Source organism: Cicer arietinum, unplaced genomic scaffold (genome assembly GCF_000331145.2).
Source record: "Cicer arietinum cultivar CDC Frontier isolate Library 1 unplaced genomic scaffold, Cicar.CDCFrontier_v2.0 Ca_scaffold_5768_v2.0, whole genome shotgun sequence".
Taxonomy (NCBI): domain Eukaryota; kingdom Viridiplantae; phylum Streptophyta; class Magnoliopsida; order Fabales; family Fabaceae; genus Cicer; species Cicer arietinum.
In genome coordinates this window covers 103,742-122,720 of record NW_027339415.1, presented here as the reverse complement: position 1 = coordinate 122,720, position 18,979 = coordinate 103,742, and the positions used below count along the sequence as shown (strand labels likewise).

The window sequence follows — 18,979 nt, the reverse complement described above, 5'->3', positions numbered from 1 at the left end:
GAATCTTTGCACAATCGTTCCAATATTGGAAAGTACAAACTCAAAATCGGCCAATAACCAAATTCCTAGTAAAAAAAAATGATTATTAGTTATTATTAATTTAAATTATATTAATTATAAGTAATATGAATTACTTTATTAGTCTTTTTATATATATATATATTTATTAAGAAATAAAAAATAACTAATAATTTTAGTATTAATTACAATTCATAAATAATAATAAATAAGGAATAAATAATTACACCAAAACGAAGAACATTCGTTTTTTTTGATATAAATCATAAAAACAATAGTTCAAAAATGAACTCATTGATTTTTTTACATTACAATAAAAAGAGATCTATATATATCTATTCTCTATGTTTGTAAAAATTTTGAAAAGGTTTATATTATAATATTCCATGTTTTTACTTTATATAGAAAAAAAAAGAGGTAATTCAGATAGATAAGATATATAGCTAATTACAGAATAATTTGTTTTCATTTACAGAACAAATGTCTTTCACATTGAACAATAGCAATGAAAAAACTATTCTAGTTAGATGGCAGTTCCAAAAAAGCGCACTTCTATATCAAAAAAAAAAATTCGCAAGAATTTTTGGAAAAAAAAGGCATATACGACAGCATTGAAAGCCTTTTCATTAGCTCAATCCATTTTTACAGGTAAATCAAAAAGTTTTTTTTTGTAACAATAAAAAAAAATGAATTAGCTCGATTCAAAGAGTATTCTTTAATACTCATTTTATACTAATACTAATATAGAATATAGATTCTATATTTAGAATATATATAATATATTCTAAATATAGAATCTATACTATAATTTTTTCAATTTTTTGAATAAAAGCAAATTAATATATCTAAAATGAAACACTACATTCAAAAAATTGAAATGCATTTCTTTAGAGTCATAAACAACTACAAAAAAATGTCGTTTTTCATTTCTGGATTGAAGTCAGAATTTGATAGTTCTAGTTCCAACAGCACTGTCTAAACTACGAAAAACCTTTCCCTGTCGTTGTTAAATTTGAATGGAAATGAAAAAAAAACAAGAATACAATTTCATATAGAAATCAAAACGTTCTATTTATTTATATATATATATTAATTACTATACTTATAGTTAATTATACTTATAGTTAATAAAAAATCATTCTATATAGAATCTATTTCTATATTTTCTATATTCATATATTTTCGATATTCGAAAATATTTAAATTTATTTATTATTTTTAATTTAGAATAAATGTTTAGTAAAGAAATGTACTAAATACATAACATATTGAACTTTAATGGATTTTTGCAATCTCGACGATTGACTAAAGAATCTGTTATTATGATTTCGAGTAAGCCGCTATGGTGAAATTGGTAGACACGCTGCTCTTAGGAAGCAGTGCTAGAGCATCTCGGTTCGAGTCCGAGTAGCGGCATGGTATACTATATTCTAAAAATTCTAAAAGAATAAGTCCTATAATGAATTCCATTCCCTATTTTTATTCCCAGTATTCATACCTTTTTTATTTTCATTATAGATATTTATTTTCATTATATATATATATATGATATTTTCAACTTTAGAGCATATATTAACTCATATATCGTTTTCCGTCATATCCATTGTTATTTCAATTCATTTGATAACCCTATTAGTCAATGAAATCGTAGGATTATATGATTTGTCCAAAAAAGCTATGATAATAACTTTTTTCTGTGTAACGGGATTGTTAATTACTCGTTGGTTTTTTTCGGGCCATTTACCATTTAGTGATTTATATGAATCCTTAATCTTTCTTTCATGGGGTTTTTCAATTTTTCATATAGTTCCTGGTTTTAAAAAGGATAAAAACCTTTTAAGTACAATAATTGCACCAAGTGTTATTTTTACCCAAGGCTTTGCCACTTCGGGTCTTTTAACAAAAATGCATCAATCCGTAATATTAGTACCAGCTCTACAATCCCATTGGCTAATGATGCACGTAAGTATGATGATATTAGGCTATGCAGCTCTTTTATGTGGATCATTATTATCAGTGGCTATTTTAGTCATTACGTTTCAAGAAATCATCCAAATTCTTGGTAAAAGCAAGAATTTGGATTCTTTAAATAAATCGGTTGATTATGTTGAAATAAAATACATGAATCTGAATGAAAGAAACAATTTTTTACGAAAAACTTCTTTTTCCTCTTCTATAAATTATTACAGGTCTCAATTTATTCAACAATTGGATCGTTGGAGTTATCGTATTATTAGTCTGGGTTTTCTCTTTTTAACGATAGGTATTCTTTCAGGAGCAGTATGGGCTAACGAGGCATGGGGGTCTTATTGGAATTGGGATCCAAAGGAAACTTGGGCCTTTATTACTTGGACCATATTCGCGATTTATTTACATACTCGAAAAAATAAAAAATGGGAAGGTGTAAATTCTTCCATAGTAGCCTCTATAGGATTTCTTATAATTTGGATATGTTATTTGGGGATCAATCTTTTAGGAATAGGACTACATAGTTATGGTTCATTTACATCTAATTGAATTTAAATGAGTAAAGAACCTGAGAAATACAAATATGGAAAGCATAAAAATATATACTTTCCATAAATCGTCGAGAACCCTTTCAATCAAGTAATGTAATGATTCAAGGGGTTCTCACAAACAACAAACATATTCGATTACAATTCTAATTTTTTTTAAGTAAATCTAAGGGAAAAATCCCATTTTCATTCATTGGACAAAGGTTTTTTTCTCTTTTTGATTTATTGGTTTTATTCATTTATTCACGAAAACCATCTATCAAAAATTAGATAGAATAGCTTCAACCTTGTCAACCGAGAATGAGAAAATGAAATCTGGATAAATACCAATACCTATTACGGGTATAAGGATAGAAATCGAAATAAATAATTCTCTCGGCCCAGAATCAAAAAAATAAGAGTTTGGTGTATTAAAAAACTTGTATCCATAGAACATCTGCCGTAAGATAGATAATAAATAAATGGGAGTTAATATCATTCCAATCGCTGTTACAAAAGTAATTAGTATTTTCATCATGAAAAGATATTTTTGACTAGTAATTATTCCAAAAAAAACTATCAATTCTGCAACAAAACCGCTCATGCCCGGCAATGCAAGAGAAGCCATGGATAAGATAGTGAAAATCGTGAATATTTTTGGCATTGGGATAGCCATTCCGCCCATTTCGTCAAGATAAAGAAGACGTAGTCTATCATAACTAGTTCCTGCCAAGAAAAAAAGCGCAGCCCCAATAAATCCATGAGATATTATTTGCAAAATGACCCCGTTGAGCCCAGTATCACTTATAGAACCAATTCCTATAATTATGAAACCCATATGAGAGACCGAGGAATAAGCTATTCTTTTTTTTAAATTGCGTTGACCAAAAGCTGTTAAAGCGGCATAGATTATTTGAATAGAACCTACTATCATTAACCAGGGGCAAAATATGGAATGAGCGTGGGAAAAAAATTCCATATTAATTCGAACCAACCCATATGCTCCCATTTTTAATAAGATTCCGGCTAAAAGCATACAAGTGCTGTAATGTGCCTCTCCGTGGGTATCTGGTAACCATGTATGTAAGGGTATAATCGGCGATTTGACAGCAAAAGCAATAAGAAATCCTATATAGAATATTATTTCTAGCACCACGGGATACGATTGATTAGTTAATGTTTCAAAATTTAATGTTGGTTCATTAGAACCATATAAACCGATACCCAGAACTCCTATTAATAAAAAAACAGAACTTCCTGCAGTGTACAAAATAAACTTTGTAGCTGAATACAAACGTTTCTTTCCCCCCCACATGGCTAAAAGTAGATAAACTGGAATTAATTCCAATTCCCACATGATGAAAAAAAGTAAAATGTCTCGAGAAGCAAATGGTCCCATTTGACCGCTATACATTGCTAACATCAGGAAATAGAATAATGGGTATTCTCGAGTAACCGGCTGAGCCGCTAAAGTGGCTAAAGTAGTTATAAATCCCGTCAGTAAAATAGGTCCTATAGAGAGTCCATCTATTCCCAATCTCCAGTAAAAATCAAAAAAATTGATCCATTTATAATTCTCCGTTAGTTGAATAAGTGGATCATCCAATTGGAAATGATAACAAAATGCATAGGTTGTTAGAAGTAGATCAATTAAGCATATACAAATGCTATACCACCTAATTACCTTATTTCCCCTATGAGGAAATAATAAAATTAAGGAACCCGCGGCTATTGGCAAAACTACAACTATTGTTAACCAAGGAAAATTATTCGTGATAAAAATAAGATACACTTGGGCCAGAAAAACCCGTGCTCAAAATAAAATAGAAAAAAAGATTTTTCTATTTTATTTTGAGCACGGGTTTTTGCCAGTAAAAAAACGTATTCGTGTGGTGTTTTTTGAAACGTATCAATAAGCTAGACCCATACTTCGAGTTGTTTCATGCCATAAATAAACTCGAACACTTAAGAAATCCGTTGGACAAGCGGACTCACACCTCTTACAACCAACACAGTCCTCTGTTCTTGGGGCAGAAGCTATTTGCTTGGCTTTACATCCATCCCAGGGTATCATTTCTAATACATCTGTGGGACAGGCTCGGACACATTGAGTACATCCTATACATGTATCATAAATCTTTACTGAATGTGACATTGTATCTATAGTAATTTTTTAACATCAAAAAAAAAATTATCAATCTAGTAAACTCGTAAATGAATCATATATTTTTACACCAGATGAATCAATGAATCAATGATTTGTCAGAATATTGTTAATCAAAAAAGACGTCTAGATAAATTTATAATAAGCATATAGAAGAGGACCAGGATACTTTGATTTCTTATGATTTAGCAAATGCAAACAGGATCATAAGTTGTGGAGCATATATACTAATATGAATTGATAAATATTACATTATTTGAAATTCCACTTTTTTTATTTGGATTATGTTATGATTTATGCTATTTATTCAACAAATTCGATTGATTGATACGGGTTGATTTTCTGTTACGATAAATGGAGGAAACAATAGCTAGTCCGATAGCGGCTTCAGCGGCTGCAATAGCTATAACAAAAATTGAAAAAATATTTCCTTTTAATTGGCGATTATCAAAAAAATCAGAAAAAGTTACGAGATTTATATTAACTGCATTCAGTATAAGTTCAAGACACATAAGGGCTCTAACCATATTTCGACTCGTGATCAATCCATAGATACCAATAGAAAATAAATAGGCACTCAAAACAAGTACATGTTCGAGCATCATTGACCAACTCCTTATTAATTTGGATTCATTTCAATATGAACAACAAACAATTCAACGGATTCGATTGACTAAAGAATATAAAAAGTCTGGAACAAAAGAATATATATATCGGCAATAAAAAAAAAGTGGAATGTGGATTTATGTTATTAGTTCTCTAAAGATTTTTTACTGCCGAGCTACAACAATTGTACCTATCAAAGCAACTAAAAGAATTATTGAAATGAGTTCAAATGGAAGAAAAAAATCGGTTGATAAATGAATTCCAATTTGTTGACTAGTACTTATCAAATCTTGCTCGATAATCTGATTTGGTCTTGTAGTCCAAATAATTCCGTACCATGATGTATCTGGAATAGTAGTTACTAGTGAAACAAAAATACTTGTACAAACTATCAAAGTAATTCCATCCCCGACGGTCCAAAGATTAAAATCTTGGTAATATTCTGAACTATTCATGAACATCACAGCAAATATTATTAAAATATTAATAGCTCCCACGTAAATAAGTAGCTGTGATGCAGCTACAAAATGGGAGTTTGATAAAATATAGAATAAAGATATACAAACAAGAACCAGTCCCAACGAAAAAGCAGAAAAAATGGGATTGGTAAGTAATACTACCCCTAGACTTCCTAATATAAGACCCGATCCCAGAAAGACTAAAAGAAAATCGTGTAGCGTTTCAGGTAAAGCCATTATATGTAAAAAAAAAAAAAGACAAAGAAATCGTAATTTCATGACCTTATTGATATGACCAGGAAAAAAAAATTATATACTTAAATTTTTCTTTGCATTGAAAAAGAATCCCAAGGAGTTTGAATTGATTATAGTTACAGTTATATAATCAATGTCATTCCAGTATTTATACTAAAAAGAGGAGGAGTTGTTTGAAACTATACTAAAACGAAAGTTTAAAAGTAGATATAATATATAGAACGATTTTATATTATTTATTAAATATTTAAAATTTTTATAATTTCGATAATATATTTATGTATTTGATTTACGAATATATTGCTATAATATAGAAGAGAATATAGAATATTTATAATCTGATATCGAATATTTATTCCATTTTTTATAATATTTTAAAAAATTCATAATATTTTATTTAGATTATTCTATATATATATTATAGATATATATATAGAATATTCTTTTTTTTTTTTTTTTATAAGAATAATAATTCTAGGTAATTCAAAAAAAAGTTTATTTTTTTATTTGAATTGTTCGAATTGTATAATCATCAATTACAGACATTGGTAAACGGCCCAAAGCTATTTGATTATAATTCAATTCGTGACGATCATAAGTTGAAAGTTCATATTCTTCAGTCATTGATAAGCAATTTGTTGGACAATATTCAATACAGTTACCACAAAAAATACAGATTCCGAAATCAATACTGTAATTCAGTAATCGTTTCTTTCGAATATCAGTTTCCAGTTTCCAATCAACAACGGGTAAATCTATAGGACATACACGAACACATACTTCACAAGCAATGCATTTATCAAATTCAAAATGGATTCGACCGCGGAAACGTTCCGGTGTGATTAATTTTTCATAAGGATATTGAATAGTTACAGGTAAACGATTTGCGTGAGATAAGATAATCACGAAACTTTGACCAATGTACCTTGCAGCTCGGACTGTTTGTTGACCATAATTCATGAACCCAGTTACCATAAGGAACATATCGTAAATATCTATGAATATTTTTGTTTTATTTCTTTCTCTTATTTGAGACAATGGAAGATCCACCCTTTACAGTGAAAACAATTGAGACGAAGTTGTTAATAATAGATTACCGAGAGAAATAGGTAAAAGAAACTTCCATCCAAGATTTAATAATTGATCCATTCTTAGCCTAGGCAAAGACCATCTTGTTATGATCGAAACGAATAAGAAAAAATAAGTTTTAGCTAATGTAATAAAGAGATCAATTGTAGTTCCAAAAACTCCATATGTTTTATTTATTTCAAAAAATTCAGAAACGAATATGTACGGAATAGAGATATTTGAACCGCCCAAGTAAAGAACTGTTACAAATAATGAAGAAATTAATAGGTTTAAATAGGAAGCAACGTAAAATAAACCAAATCTAATACCCGAATATTCAGTTTGATAACCCGCTACTAATTCTTCTTCTGCTTCTGGTAAATCAAAAGGTAATCTTTCACATTCTGCTAGGGAAGAAATTAGAAAAACGATGAAACCCATAGGTTGACGCCACAAATTCCATCCCCAAAAACCATATTTTGATTGCGCATCAACTATATCAACTGTACTTAAACTGTTAGATAATCCTAGTCGATGATAACATTACTGTTCCCATCTCTATTACAGAACCGTACATGAGATTTTCACCTCATACGGCTCCTGGAAAGCCTTAAATAAATCTAAGGACCGGGCGCCAATTATTTATGTCTTGATATATCCCTAAGATATATAAGATTTGAATTTATGGGACGGTTCTGAATTAGACCAATTCAATTCTGTCTGTTGTAGAAATAATGAAATAAGAAAGATAAATCCATTTGAATAAATTAATATAAAGATATAATAAGGTACTTCTGAATTGATCTCATCCCTTAAAAATCAAAATTTGAATTTGTTGAGTAATAACTGAATTGCTCAATAAAATACTCTTTTATAATTATAAATAACCCTCATAATTTTGAATTACGAAAAATAATTACACATTCGTTTCTTAATTATGATATGAATTTTATCTCTATGAATATGAATATGGATATAAGAAATCAAAAACGAAAAAGAAATCTGTTTTTCGTTTTTGATTTCTTGTGTTTTTTTCGTTCCTATTCTTCTTTTTTGTGCCATAAATAAAGGGACTTACAAAATTTGAAAGGATTTTTCCGTTCCTGATAGTAATTTATTTAATCAGTGGATGGAAGCATACTCTGGATCGGAGTTGTGGGGAGTATTGCTTGATTTTTTCTACCAACTTAAAGCCCCAATTAGTATTCTTTTTCTATTATGTGTAAATTTCATTTTGGATAATTTACAAAATCTGCGTTACTAATCCTTTGTGTATCTTGGTGTTTCTAACCATCCACTTCTTTTTTTATTAGCCACCTTATTTATGTTAATACATCGATGAAAATTCATAGAAATAGTAACTAAAACTAAATAAGGTTGGTCTTTTGATCCCGCTTCAAAACTGGATGACAAATTATCCAATCTTGGGTTACACAGCCCCTTCTATTTATAATTTTATTTCACTTCATTCTTATACATAGAAAATGAGACTCAATATTTTTACTGCCATTTAAAATACCCATACTAGCTATTAATTATAAGTAATATAAATATAGTATTCATAAATTTTATTCAATAGAAGCTGTTTTATTTCACTCATATAACTATCTAATTTAGTTCTTCAATCCGAATTGCAAAAAAGAAAATAAAGATAATGACGGTTTCTATTCAATTTATTCGACTCGTTTGCTTTATATTACTATAAAGAAAGAGAGGGGCATAACAATAGCATCAAATACCTTTTTCTGTTTCAACGAATCACACGTAGAGATATTGATAAGACACATAGAGTTAATGGTATTTCATAACTAATTGATTGAGCAGCAGCTCGTAGACCACCCAAAAAGGAATATTTATTATTTGATCCATACCCTGACATAAGAAGTCCGATGGGAGCAATACTCGAAATAGCAATCCATAAAAAAACACCGATATTAAAATCCGATAAAACAAAGTTATAGCCAAAGGGAATTACTGAATAGCTTATTAGAATTGATATGACTGATATGGATGGTCCTATACTGAATAAACGAATATCTCCCCTAGATGGAATAAGATTCTCTTTAAATAGTAGTTTTGTTCCGTCTGCTAGAGCTTGAAGAACTCCAAACGGACCGGCGTATTCAGGTCCAATACGCTGTTGTATCCCCGCAGATATTTCTCTTTCTAACCATACAATTGCTAGTACACTTATTGTGATTCCCAATACAAGAATCAAAATAGGTACAAGTATCCATAGAATTCCATAGACCTCTTTTAAAGATTCCAATCCGGAAAAAGAATTTATATCTTGGACTTCCGTTGTATCAATTATCATTTCAACGATCAATTTCTCCCATAATGATATCTATGCTACCTAGTATTGTCATAATATCAGCCAATTTCATTCTTTTAACTAATTGAGGAAGAATTTGCAAATTGATAAAACCTGGTGGACGAATTTTCCATCTCCAAGGAAAACCATTCTGATCTCCTATTAGAAAAATTCCTAATTCTCCCTTGGGAGCCTCAACTCTTACATAAAGTTCTTGTTTTGGCAATTCAAAGGTCGGAGACGATTTTTTACCAATGAATCGATATTCAAAATCATTCCATTCTGGCTCCTTTTCTCTATCAAAGCTGCGAATTTCTAAATTTTCATACGGCCCACCAGGAATTCCTTCCAAAGCCTGTTGAATAATTTTTATGGATTCCATCATTTCACCAATTCGAACTAAATAACGAGCTAATGAATCTCCTTCTTTTTGCCATTGAACTTCCCAATCAAACTCCTCGTAACACTCATAATTATCAACTTTACGTAAATCCCATTGTATTCCGGAAGCCCGAAGCATCGGTCCTGATAAGCCCCAATTTATTACTTCCTCTCTACCAATAATACCTACTCCCTCAACCCGTTCTAAAAAAATAGGATTTCGCGTAATAAGTTTTTGATATTCAATAACCCTTGTTAAAAAATAATTGCAGAAATCAAAACATTTATCTATCCAACCATAAGGTAGATCAGCTGAAACTCCTCCGATACGAAAAAAATTATGCATCATTCTCATACCTGTAGCAGCTTCAAATAGATCATATATTAATTCTCTTTCTCTAAAAATATAGAAAAAAGGAGTTTGTGCACCAATATCTGCCATAAAAGGTCCCAGCCATAGTAGATGAGAAGCTATACGACTTAACTCCAACATAATTACTCGTATATAGCTGGCTCTTTTAGGTACTTGAATATTTCCCAATTGTTCTGGTCCGTTTACGGTTATTGCTTCTGTGAACATAGTAGCTAAATAATCCCAACGTGTTACATAAGGCAGATATTGTATAATTGTTCGGTTTTCCGCAATTTTTTCCATACCTCTGTGTAAATAACCCAATATTGGTTCACAATCAATAACATCTTCACCATCCAGAGTAACAATAAGTCGAAGAACACCATGCATTGATGGGTGCTGAGGCCCCATATTGACTATCATGAGGTCTTTTCTTGTAGTTGGGACATTCATAGGTTTTTCCTCGATTCATTCTTCCATGAATCGTTAAAAAAAAAGTTCATCAAAATTCAGGATCTAATAAATCGAATAATTAAAAATGACTCTTGAAATTAACGAATTTGTGAATCCCGAGTATTCAACTCACTCATTAACTTTTCAAAACGTCTTTTATCTCTCTCTAACAAATAAGACAGTAGTCCTTGCCGTTTTCCCAGAATTTTACGTAAACCTCTTTGAGATAAATAGTCTTTTGGGTGTAATTTAAAATGTGAAGTAAGTTTTCGTATTTTATTAGTGAAATTGACTACTTGAAATTCAACTGATCCCGGGTTTTCTTCTTCTTTTTTTTTTTGTGAAATAAAAGGTATAAATAAATTTTTTATCATAAAATGAAATGAAAGCTTTTCTCTCCCCCTGCTTTTTGGTAGATATTTTTATTGATCAGTAATAGTAATGACACGAATTTTGAATTTTGTATATAAAAAAATCTTAATTTACTTAACAATTCTGAATTTCTTTTTTTTTTTTTATTATTATAATTATATATATATATATATAAATTATATATTATAATTTATATATATATATATATGTTCGTATATCAGATAGCGGATATGTTACGAGAAATATTAGGATAAGGGTAAATAGAAGAGAAATATAGATTATCGATCAAATTTTCAATCGAGGATACATACGTATCCTTAATAGACTGAAACGACTTCCATTATGGGTATCAAACCAATAGCGATTCATACAAGCTAAATCTTCTAATCGATAATTTGGCCAAAGAAATAATTTCAAATTCATTAGTTTTTTTGTTTCGCTATCAAAATCGTTATTTTTAGCCAAAACTTGAGAAAAATTATTTATTTTATTCTCATTGTAATTTTTTCTCTTTCTATGCAAAGCCTTTCTAGAATTCAAAGAAATTAGAATTCTCAATTCTCTACGGCGTCTAGTGGAAAAAAGATTTTCAGGAACAAGCAAATCATAATGATTTTTATCTTTATTTTTTCTTATCTTTTGATCAACACGACTTTTATTCGAGTTTCTTTTTAAAATATCGCGCCTACTCTTATGAATCAACGGTAGACTTATGGTTTGATATATAAAAAATTGTTCCAAATTTTTTCTAGACACGCGAACAGGTTCAATAACAAACGTAAGTTTATCAAACAATTCGGTATTGTCCCTACATTCTGTAGTAGCGAAATCCGTAGGATTATTAACAAGAATCATAGACTCTATATCTAGGTCTCCCTGTTTAATAGACTTTATAAAAAATTTTTTCATTTTTTTCAATCTAAATAGGAGACAATAGAAGTTGATATTATTCATCATGCTTTCTTGGAAATCAGTATCACAGTTTAAATAAAAACCCAAATATTTGTCTAGTAAGAAATCTCGTTCTGCCTTTATATCCTTTTGGGTTCGATTTACCAAAGTTTCATCGTTTGTTTTTCCAAAAAACCTTGAGAGAGATAAGTTAAGATCTTTTCCACTCGCGTATTCTTTAGTTCCTAACGCTAAGTCATTAGTAACGCCTTTTACTTCTTTTCCATAAAACTGCAAAAAAAGTGATTTTCTTGGTACGATCCAAGGATTCTTCTTATATGCATTATATAATATATTTAATTTTGAAAAGAACCAAGATCTCGGATTCGGTTTCCGTTTCCGTATGGTCTTTTTCTTGATTTTTACATCCCTTATCCTCCTTAAATACTTTCTCTCCAGATTTTTTTTTTTTTCTCTAATATCATCTTCTACTATATCTCTAATATCATCTTCTACTATATCATTAATATCATCTTCTACTATATCATTAATATCATCTTCTACTATATCATTAATATCATCTTTTACTATATCATTAATATCATCTTTTACTATATAATTTTTGATACAGATATTGCTTATTGTAGCAAATAATTCGTTTTTAGACGTGTTGTAATTATAAGAAATCGCTTGGTTTTTGTTTGCTTGCAATGGTGGTCTATATCCAAAAATAGATGCTTTTTTATTATCTACATAATTCAGAAATTGATAAGAGAAAAGATCATATCTATATTGTTTTTGAGTTTTTTTTTTTTTTTCTAATAAGTCTACTTGTTGTTTTGTGTAAAGACTTAATTGACTTTTTCCATATGAATCATATTCAATTAAATCTTTATTTTGAGCCACACGATGTTCATTGATTTTATTTCTCCATTTTTTTGATCCTAATTTCGACCATATGTTCAGAGGTAAATCATATTGATAATGAATCTTTAACCAACTTGTCCATTGATTCATTGCAGAATCGCGAAGTTTATTATGTCCTAATTTAGAATCGGATATTGCCCGTATTCTCGAAAAATAATTCTTTATTTCATCCTTAAGAAAAATAGATCTTTCATGTTCATGAGATTCAAAAATAGACCTGAACTTATACTTATATTCATTACTAACTTGGATTTGTGCTAATTTAGAAAATACATATCCTTGTGACAAATAAGGTACGTCACAAGAATTCTCTGAATTTAGATTCGTAATATTGCAATATTTGTCTATACTCGACATAAGAGGAATTGGATTTTTTTTATCAAATGTTTGTTCATTTTGTTTTTTATTGGAAATAGATTTATTTACATTGAAAATTGATTCAAGAAAATCGAGAAAACGTTGTCCATGGATCCTAGGAATACTAATGATATATAAAAGGATATCTATGTATATCCTTTTCATGAAAATTTGTAAAAAAGAATAGGATTTACGGATTAATCGAACAGTTCTTCTTTTTAATATTTGGAAAAGATTTTTTTGTAATTCTAATCTTTTACCATCATAAGTTAGTTTGTTCGAATTCAAATTTTTCTCTGAAGTTATAATCTCCTCTTTGTTTTCTTCTGTCATTTCTTCTGTCATTTTTTCTATTTGTTTTATTATTCTGGTTGTTTTAACATTAAGATCTTTTATCCTTGTTTCTGTGAATGAAGAATTTGTCAAATTGATAGATTCAATTATAACGGGTGATTCCCCAATCATTGGGCTATTCGTACTTATTATTGAATTTGTTGTACTTTCTTCAGTTAATTCATCGCTTTTTTGCACCCCAAATAGACAACTTTTAAGAAAACTTTCCATCTTAAACTTTTCTATGTTTTCTAACATGGTTCGAAACCAGTCTTTTCCTTGATGCAAAACATCTGCAACTAGAAAAAAACGCTTTTTCAAATCTTTTTTCCAGTATTTTGTTATTTTTTTAAAAATGGGACCCAAAAATGCAAATGGATTTGGGACATGATAATCAAGGTACGATTCTATTTGTGTTCCATAAGCTGTTAAAAACCATAAGTTTTTTTTTTTAGTCGATCTTTTTTTTTTTTTCAGTGGATCTTCTGTTTTTTCAGTAGATCGTACCTTAGATTTGTGCCAAGGTTTCAGAACAAAAGGAGATAAGATCCTTATCTGAATACCGTCATAAAACCAGTCTTTTGGCAATTTCTTGTCAGATACTGGAACGCCCTGATAGGTGCATTTTATATGCACTTCTTTTCTCCAATCGCTAATATCTTCTAACCATTCGGGGTCTTGCAATAAAAGGATACGAATGATATTTTTCGTTATTATCAATGAAGGTAATATAATATATTTTCTAAGATTTGATTGGAATAGTAATACAAAACTTCTAATTCTTAGACCATATAAAATGCTTTCCCAGGATTCTTCTATTTCGTTAAGTCTGCTTTCAGCCTCGTCTTTGTTTTCCTCTTTGTGTTTGTGTTCCATCCTTTTCTGAAAAGCCAAAAATTCCGAATTGTCCGTACCAGGTTTCCTGAAATATTCTTTCCAATATTGCAATATATCATCATAAAGCTCACCAAAAAAGAACGGGTAGTCATCTATTATCTCCAAAAAAGTTGGAGAATGGGCATTACTTTGAAAGAATTTCCAAGTAACTGTTTTACGCCTTTGAGGGCGCATAGATCCTTTAATTATCCCTCGGTTGAAATCCGGTTCGCGTGAATATTTTACTAGAGAAAATTCCGTCTCTGGGTGCAATTTAGGCGAATTCCCATTGTCATCAATATTCGACTTATGTTTATTTTTAATACGGAAATCCAGTGACTCTGTTTGAGCACTAAAAACAACTACACGTTCCGCTCTTGCACAACGAATCTCAGCCTCCGCTGCTGAGCTTTCCGTCAGTTGCTGCACTTCGTCAATTAACTTGTATGACCATCGAGGAACTTCTTTCTCGATTTCGTTTATTTCAGTACAATTTGTGCTATTAAAAATGGTTTTATTCTTCTCATCAGTTCTAATTGCGTCGAATAAGAATTCTTTTTTTATTTTTTTTTCTTCGGAATATTTTTTTACTTGTTCATGTTCTGGAAATAAATAAAATCTGTCAAAATTTAAACTTGATACTGGTTTTTCTGAAAATTTATTGATTACATTAAAAAAAAAACCAAATTCATTGAATAAAAATTTTCTATCAAATCGATCTATTTTCTGTTCCAATTCTGGATCAATTTTCTGTTCCAATTCTGGATCAATTTTCTGTTCCAATTCTGGATCATTAGTATTACTAGAAAGAAGGAGACCGTGAATCTTATTTACGAAAATGGAATTTCTTTCTGGTGGTGAAAAGTTTTTTTTGATTTCTCCGCGAAAACGTCCATTCAAAAAAGGATCATATATTTTAGTTAAATATTTATTTTCCATGTCATCATTACACAATCTAACTGAGTTTGCAAATACATCCGGAGGACTCAAATTCTTATAGTTCTTATCTAGAAATTGGGCCCTTTTAAAAAATTCATTGATTAGTTTCTTTTTTTTTTCATTATGATTGTAGCTCCAAAAATTAGACAATTCATTATCATTATCATTATCATTATTGGAGATTTTATCTTTTGTGAAGAGATTCATTTTTTTTTCCATCATTTTCTGAAAAATAGATAAACTAGGTGGATACGTGAAAGAGATTCGTTCTTTTCCATCACTTTTACATATATGAAAAAAAAATTGTGAATTTTCATCTCTTACAACGTTTTCAAAGTGCAAATTTTTTATATATCGCAATGGCCGAATCCATCGTTGATAATCGAAAAGAGTAGTTACAATGGGTTTTCCCAATTGCAAGTTTTGATCCGATTCCTTAATGTTGTCAAAAATTTTATCTTTTTCCGAAAAAAGATAACTAAAAATATTTTCTGCTTTTGCTTTTCTTTGAACATCGATTTCGCTTTTAGCATCCATATCCATATCCTCATCCTGATCCTCATCCTGATCCTCATCCTGATCCTCATCGTCTTGTTCTGCGATTTTCGCAGTACCAGTAGTATTACGATAAAAATAAGGAGCCGGTATTCTGCCTAAATAGTGAAGAAAGATAACAAAGACAAAAACTACAAATATTTGACCCCCATAATATCGCAATTGTAAGAGAATGTATTTATCAAATCCCATAATTAGCTTAGTTAGCTTAGATTTGATCGAACCTTTTTGCTGGAACCAGACTATTGGGAATCCCATTAATTTCATCAAAAATATGTGACCAATTAACCAACCAACAAAACTACTTGTTAAGAATAACAATTTATTGTTGGACCGAAAGAGACAAATCTGCAGTAATCTTATTAAAATTGAACTTTGGAAAAGAAGAGGGTTTATTAACTGAAACAAAAAATTGGTAAAGAATTCTTTAACAATATTGAATTTATGTATTGAATTTGCATTATCGTATCTGGGATCCGAATAGAAGTATTTATTATTTTTCTCTACGAAATGAAAGAAAATATATGGTAGAATTAGGACAGTTATTGTATGAGGTCTATTCAATGCTAAATGCAAAGGCGCATAATAGATTGATATAAACATAATGAGGTATCCCGTAATAAACCCGGTTGTTGCTGATACTACCATCTCGGTCCCTTCGTTCCTAACCCGGGCTCGAATAATGAAGAGATAAGAGGGCCCTATGCAGAATGTGGTCAAAAATCCATAATAAAGTCCGGTCACAACGGCCGAATTCATTATTTTTAGACAGAACGGCACTAAATATTTTAGTATAAATGATCGATACGTCATTGTAAAGCAACCTCCATGTTTTGCAGTTTATTGTTATTTTTTGAGAATTTAAAAAAGATATTCTTTTATGTTATTTTGTTTGTACTTTTTCCGTATTCGATGTGTTATTATCGAATATTCTTTTATGATATTAGTACGGCCTGTACTACAATGATGCTGTCCATAAATCAAACGATTTCGTGAAGAAGTTTTGTATAAATGTATCGCCATGCTATTAAGTGTATTTTTATTTAAGTTCTTTTCTTTCTAAGAGGTGGAATAGAATAAAATAACCCGGTTGAAGGGTTAAGTGTATTTTTATTTAAGTTCGTTTCTTTCTAAGAGGTGGAATAGAATAAAATAACCCGGTTGAAGGGTAATGATCAATAGAATATTCTTTTATGTTATTTTTTTTTTTTGTACTTTTTCCGTATTCGATGTGTTATTATAGAATATTCTTTTATGTTATTTTTTTTTTGTACTTTTTCCGTATTCGATGTGTTATTATAGAATATTCTTTTATGATATTATTAATATTTTTATAGCATATTATTATATTCGATGTCTTATTATATGATAATTAGTATTTTTCAACTATTTCTTTCTATATAGAAAAAGATAGACTCCAAAGGATATCTCTTATCTCTCTTATGTCTCTTATCTCAATGACTTGAATTAGTATATTGATGGAATATAATGAAATAGACCCACTTTTAGGTTACCTATGTAATGAGGGGTGGAACGGAGCGATTACGAAAAAGTTCGGGGGGTTATGAAGGAAACTTTGGTCTCATATTGGTAATGGGTTGAGAACAGAAATAGAACTCTATGAGAGAGTCTTACTTTTATTTTCTTTCTAAAAAAAAAAAAGAAAATATATTGTAAATATGAAAATTTTAGGACACCTATAAATATAGTATATCAAATTCAATGAATCTGCATATTGATTTTTTTTTTACGTCTCTTAATTCTTCGGCTTGGGCAGAATAGCAGATCAAGTGAAGGATTAGTAGGATAGCAAAAATGCGTTCCTCGTCATTAATATGTTTGCTCATGGTAATTGTGTGTGGCCTCTCGGGAGAATTGATGACTGCATAAAAAATGCACTTGCTATTGCTAGTACTAGTACATCTTAACTTCAAAAATTGAAGTGATTAGCCCCGGACTGTAGAACAATGGAGTATTCCAAAACGACTAGAATGTAATAGAAACAAAGACAGGGGTAACGTGTTACCTACTCTTACTTAACAAGCGAACCTTTTCCTTCCCAATTTTTGAATTCGGAATGAATCAACTCTCCCCAAATAGGATTTGAACCTACGACCAATCGGTTAACAGCCGACCGCTCTACCACTGAGCTACTGAGGAACAACGACAAATTCTATTCGATTTCGACAAAATACCCATACCTAAGTTTCATAGCTCTCGTTCCACTAGGCCGATCATGATTGATTTTCCTACCCCCAAGGGCCTTCCCCTTTTAGCCAGTTGTGGGCGAGGAGGGATTCGAACCCCCGACACCGTGGTTCGTAGCCACGTGCTCTAATCCTCTGAGCTACAGGCCCCACCCTGTCTCCATTTGATCTGTTCCCCAGAGTATCACCTTCCCCCTCCATTTTTGCTTAAGAAAATGTTAAAGCGCCTGCCTCTCTCTCTATAAGAATAAGAACGGTACGTTCCGAGGTGTGAAGCGGGAGAGATTGGATTTTATAATTGGGGTTTTTAATAAGACAACCTTTTCATTCTTATTCCCTTTTTGAATAGGGATAGGAAATAAGAATGAAAAGTGTTAAGCTTTTTTTTTATCATCCTGGCGCCGAGCTATTTTTCCGCAGGGCCTCCCCTACAGTATCGTCACCGCAGTAGAGTTTAACCACCAAGTTCGGGATGGATTGGTGTGGTTCCTCTACGCCTAGGACACCAGAATATCGAACATGAACGAAGTAAAGGCCTGAGAAAAAAAGCATATTGACACTGTAGGGGACACCAAAGTCCTCCGCCCGTCCATCCCTATCTATTCAAGGGATGGGGGACAGAGCTTTTGGTTTTTTCATGTTGTCAAAGAGTTGAACAATAAAAATAGATGGCGAGTACCTGATCGAATTGATCAGGTCATGTAGGAACAAGGTTCAAGTCTACCGGTCTGTTAGGATGCCTCAGCTGCATACATTACTGCACTTCCACTTGACACCTATCGTTAATGAAAAACGGCTCGTCTCGCCGTGACCTTCTCTTGAATTCTCAAAACTTCTTTTGCTCCATCCCCGCAGGGGCAGAGAACCCATCGCTGTTTCGGCTGTGATACCGAAGGCTCTGGGGAAGTCGGAATAGGAGAGCACTCATCTTGGGGTGGGCTTACTACTTAGATGCTTT

General features: G+C 30.9%; 2 protein-coding genes and 2 non-coding genes across 4 annotated transcripts; all 4 read right to left on the bottom strand.

Annotated features, from left to right (window-relative positions):
- Nucleotides 1-7,029: 7,029 nt before the first annotated feature.
- On the bottom strand, nucleotides 7,030-10,712 carry LOC140919168 (NAD(P)H-quinone oxidoreductase subunit H, chloroplastic-like). Its single transcript, XM_073364752.1, is given in 4 exon segments — nucleotides 7,030-7,190; nucleotides 7,193-7,588; nucleotides 8,829-9,359; nucleotides 9,418-10,712. Coding segments are annotated over 4 exon segments (2,112 nt in total). The 5' UTR covers nucleotides 10,565-10,712; the 3' UTR covers nucleotides 7,030-7,152.
- Nucleotides 10,713-10,860: 148 nt separating this feature from the next.
- On the bottom strand, nucleotides 10,861-18,973 carry LOC140919165 (protein TIC 214-like). The gene has a single exon (XM_073364746.1). The coding sequence runs from the start codon at nucleotides 16,625-16,627 to the stop codon at nucleotides 11,222-11,224; it is 5,406 nt and encodes a 1,801-aa protein (XP_073220847.1). The 5' UTR covers nucleotides 16,628-18,973; the 3' UTR covers nucleotides 10,861-11,221.
- Nucleotides 17,903-17,974, bottom strand: TRNAN-GUU (transfer RNA asparagine (anticodon GUU)). The gene has a single exon. It is a non-coding gene; the product is annotated as a tRNA-Asn (tRNA).
- On the bottom strand, nucleotides 18,098-18,176 carry TRNAR-ACG (transfer RNA arginine (anticodon ACG)). The gene has a single exon. It is a non-coding gene; the product is annotated as a tRNA-Arg (tRNA).
- Nucleotides 18,974-18,979: the final 6 nt, after the last annotated feature.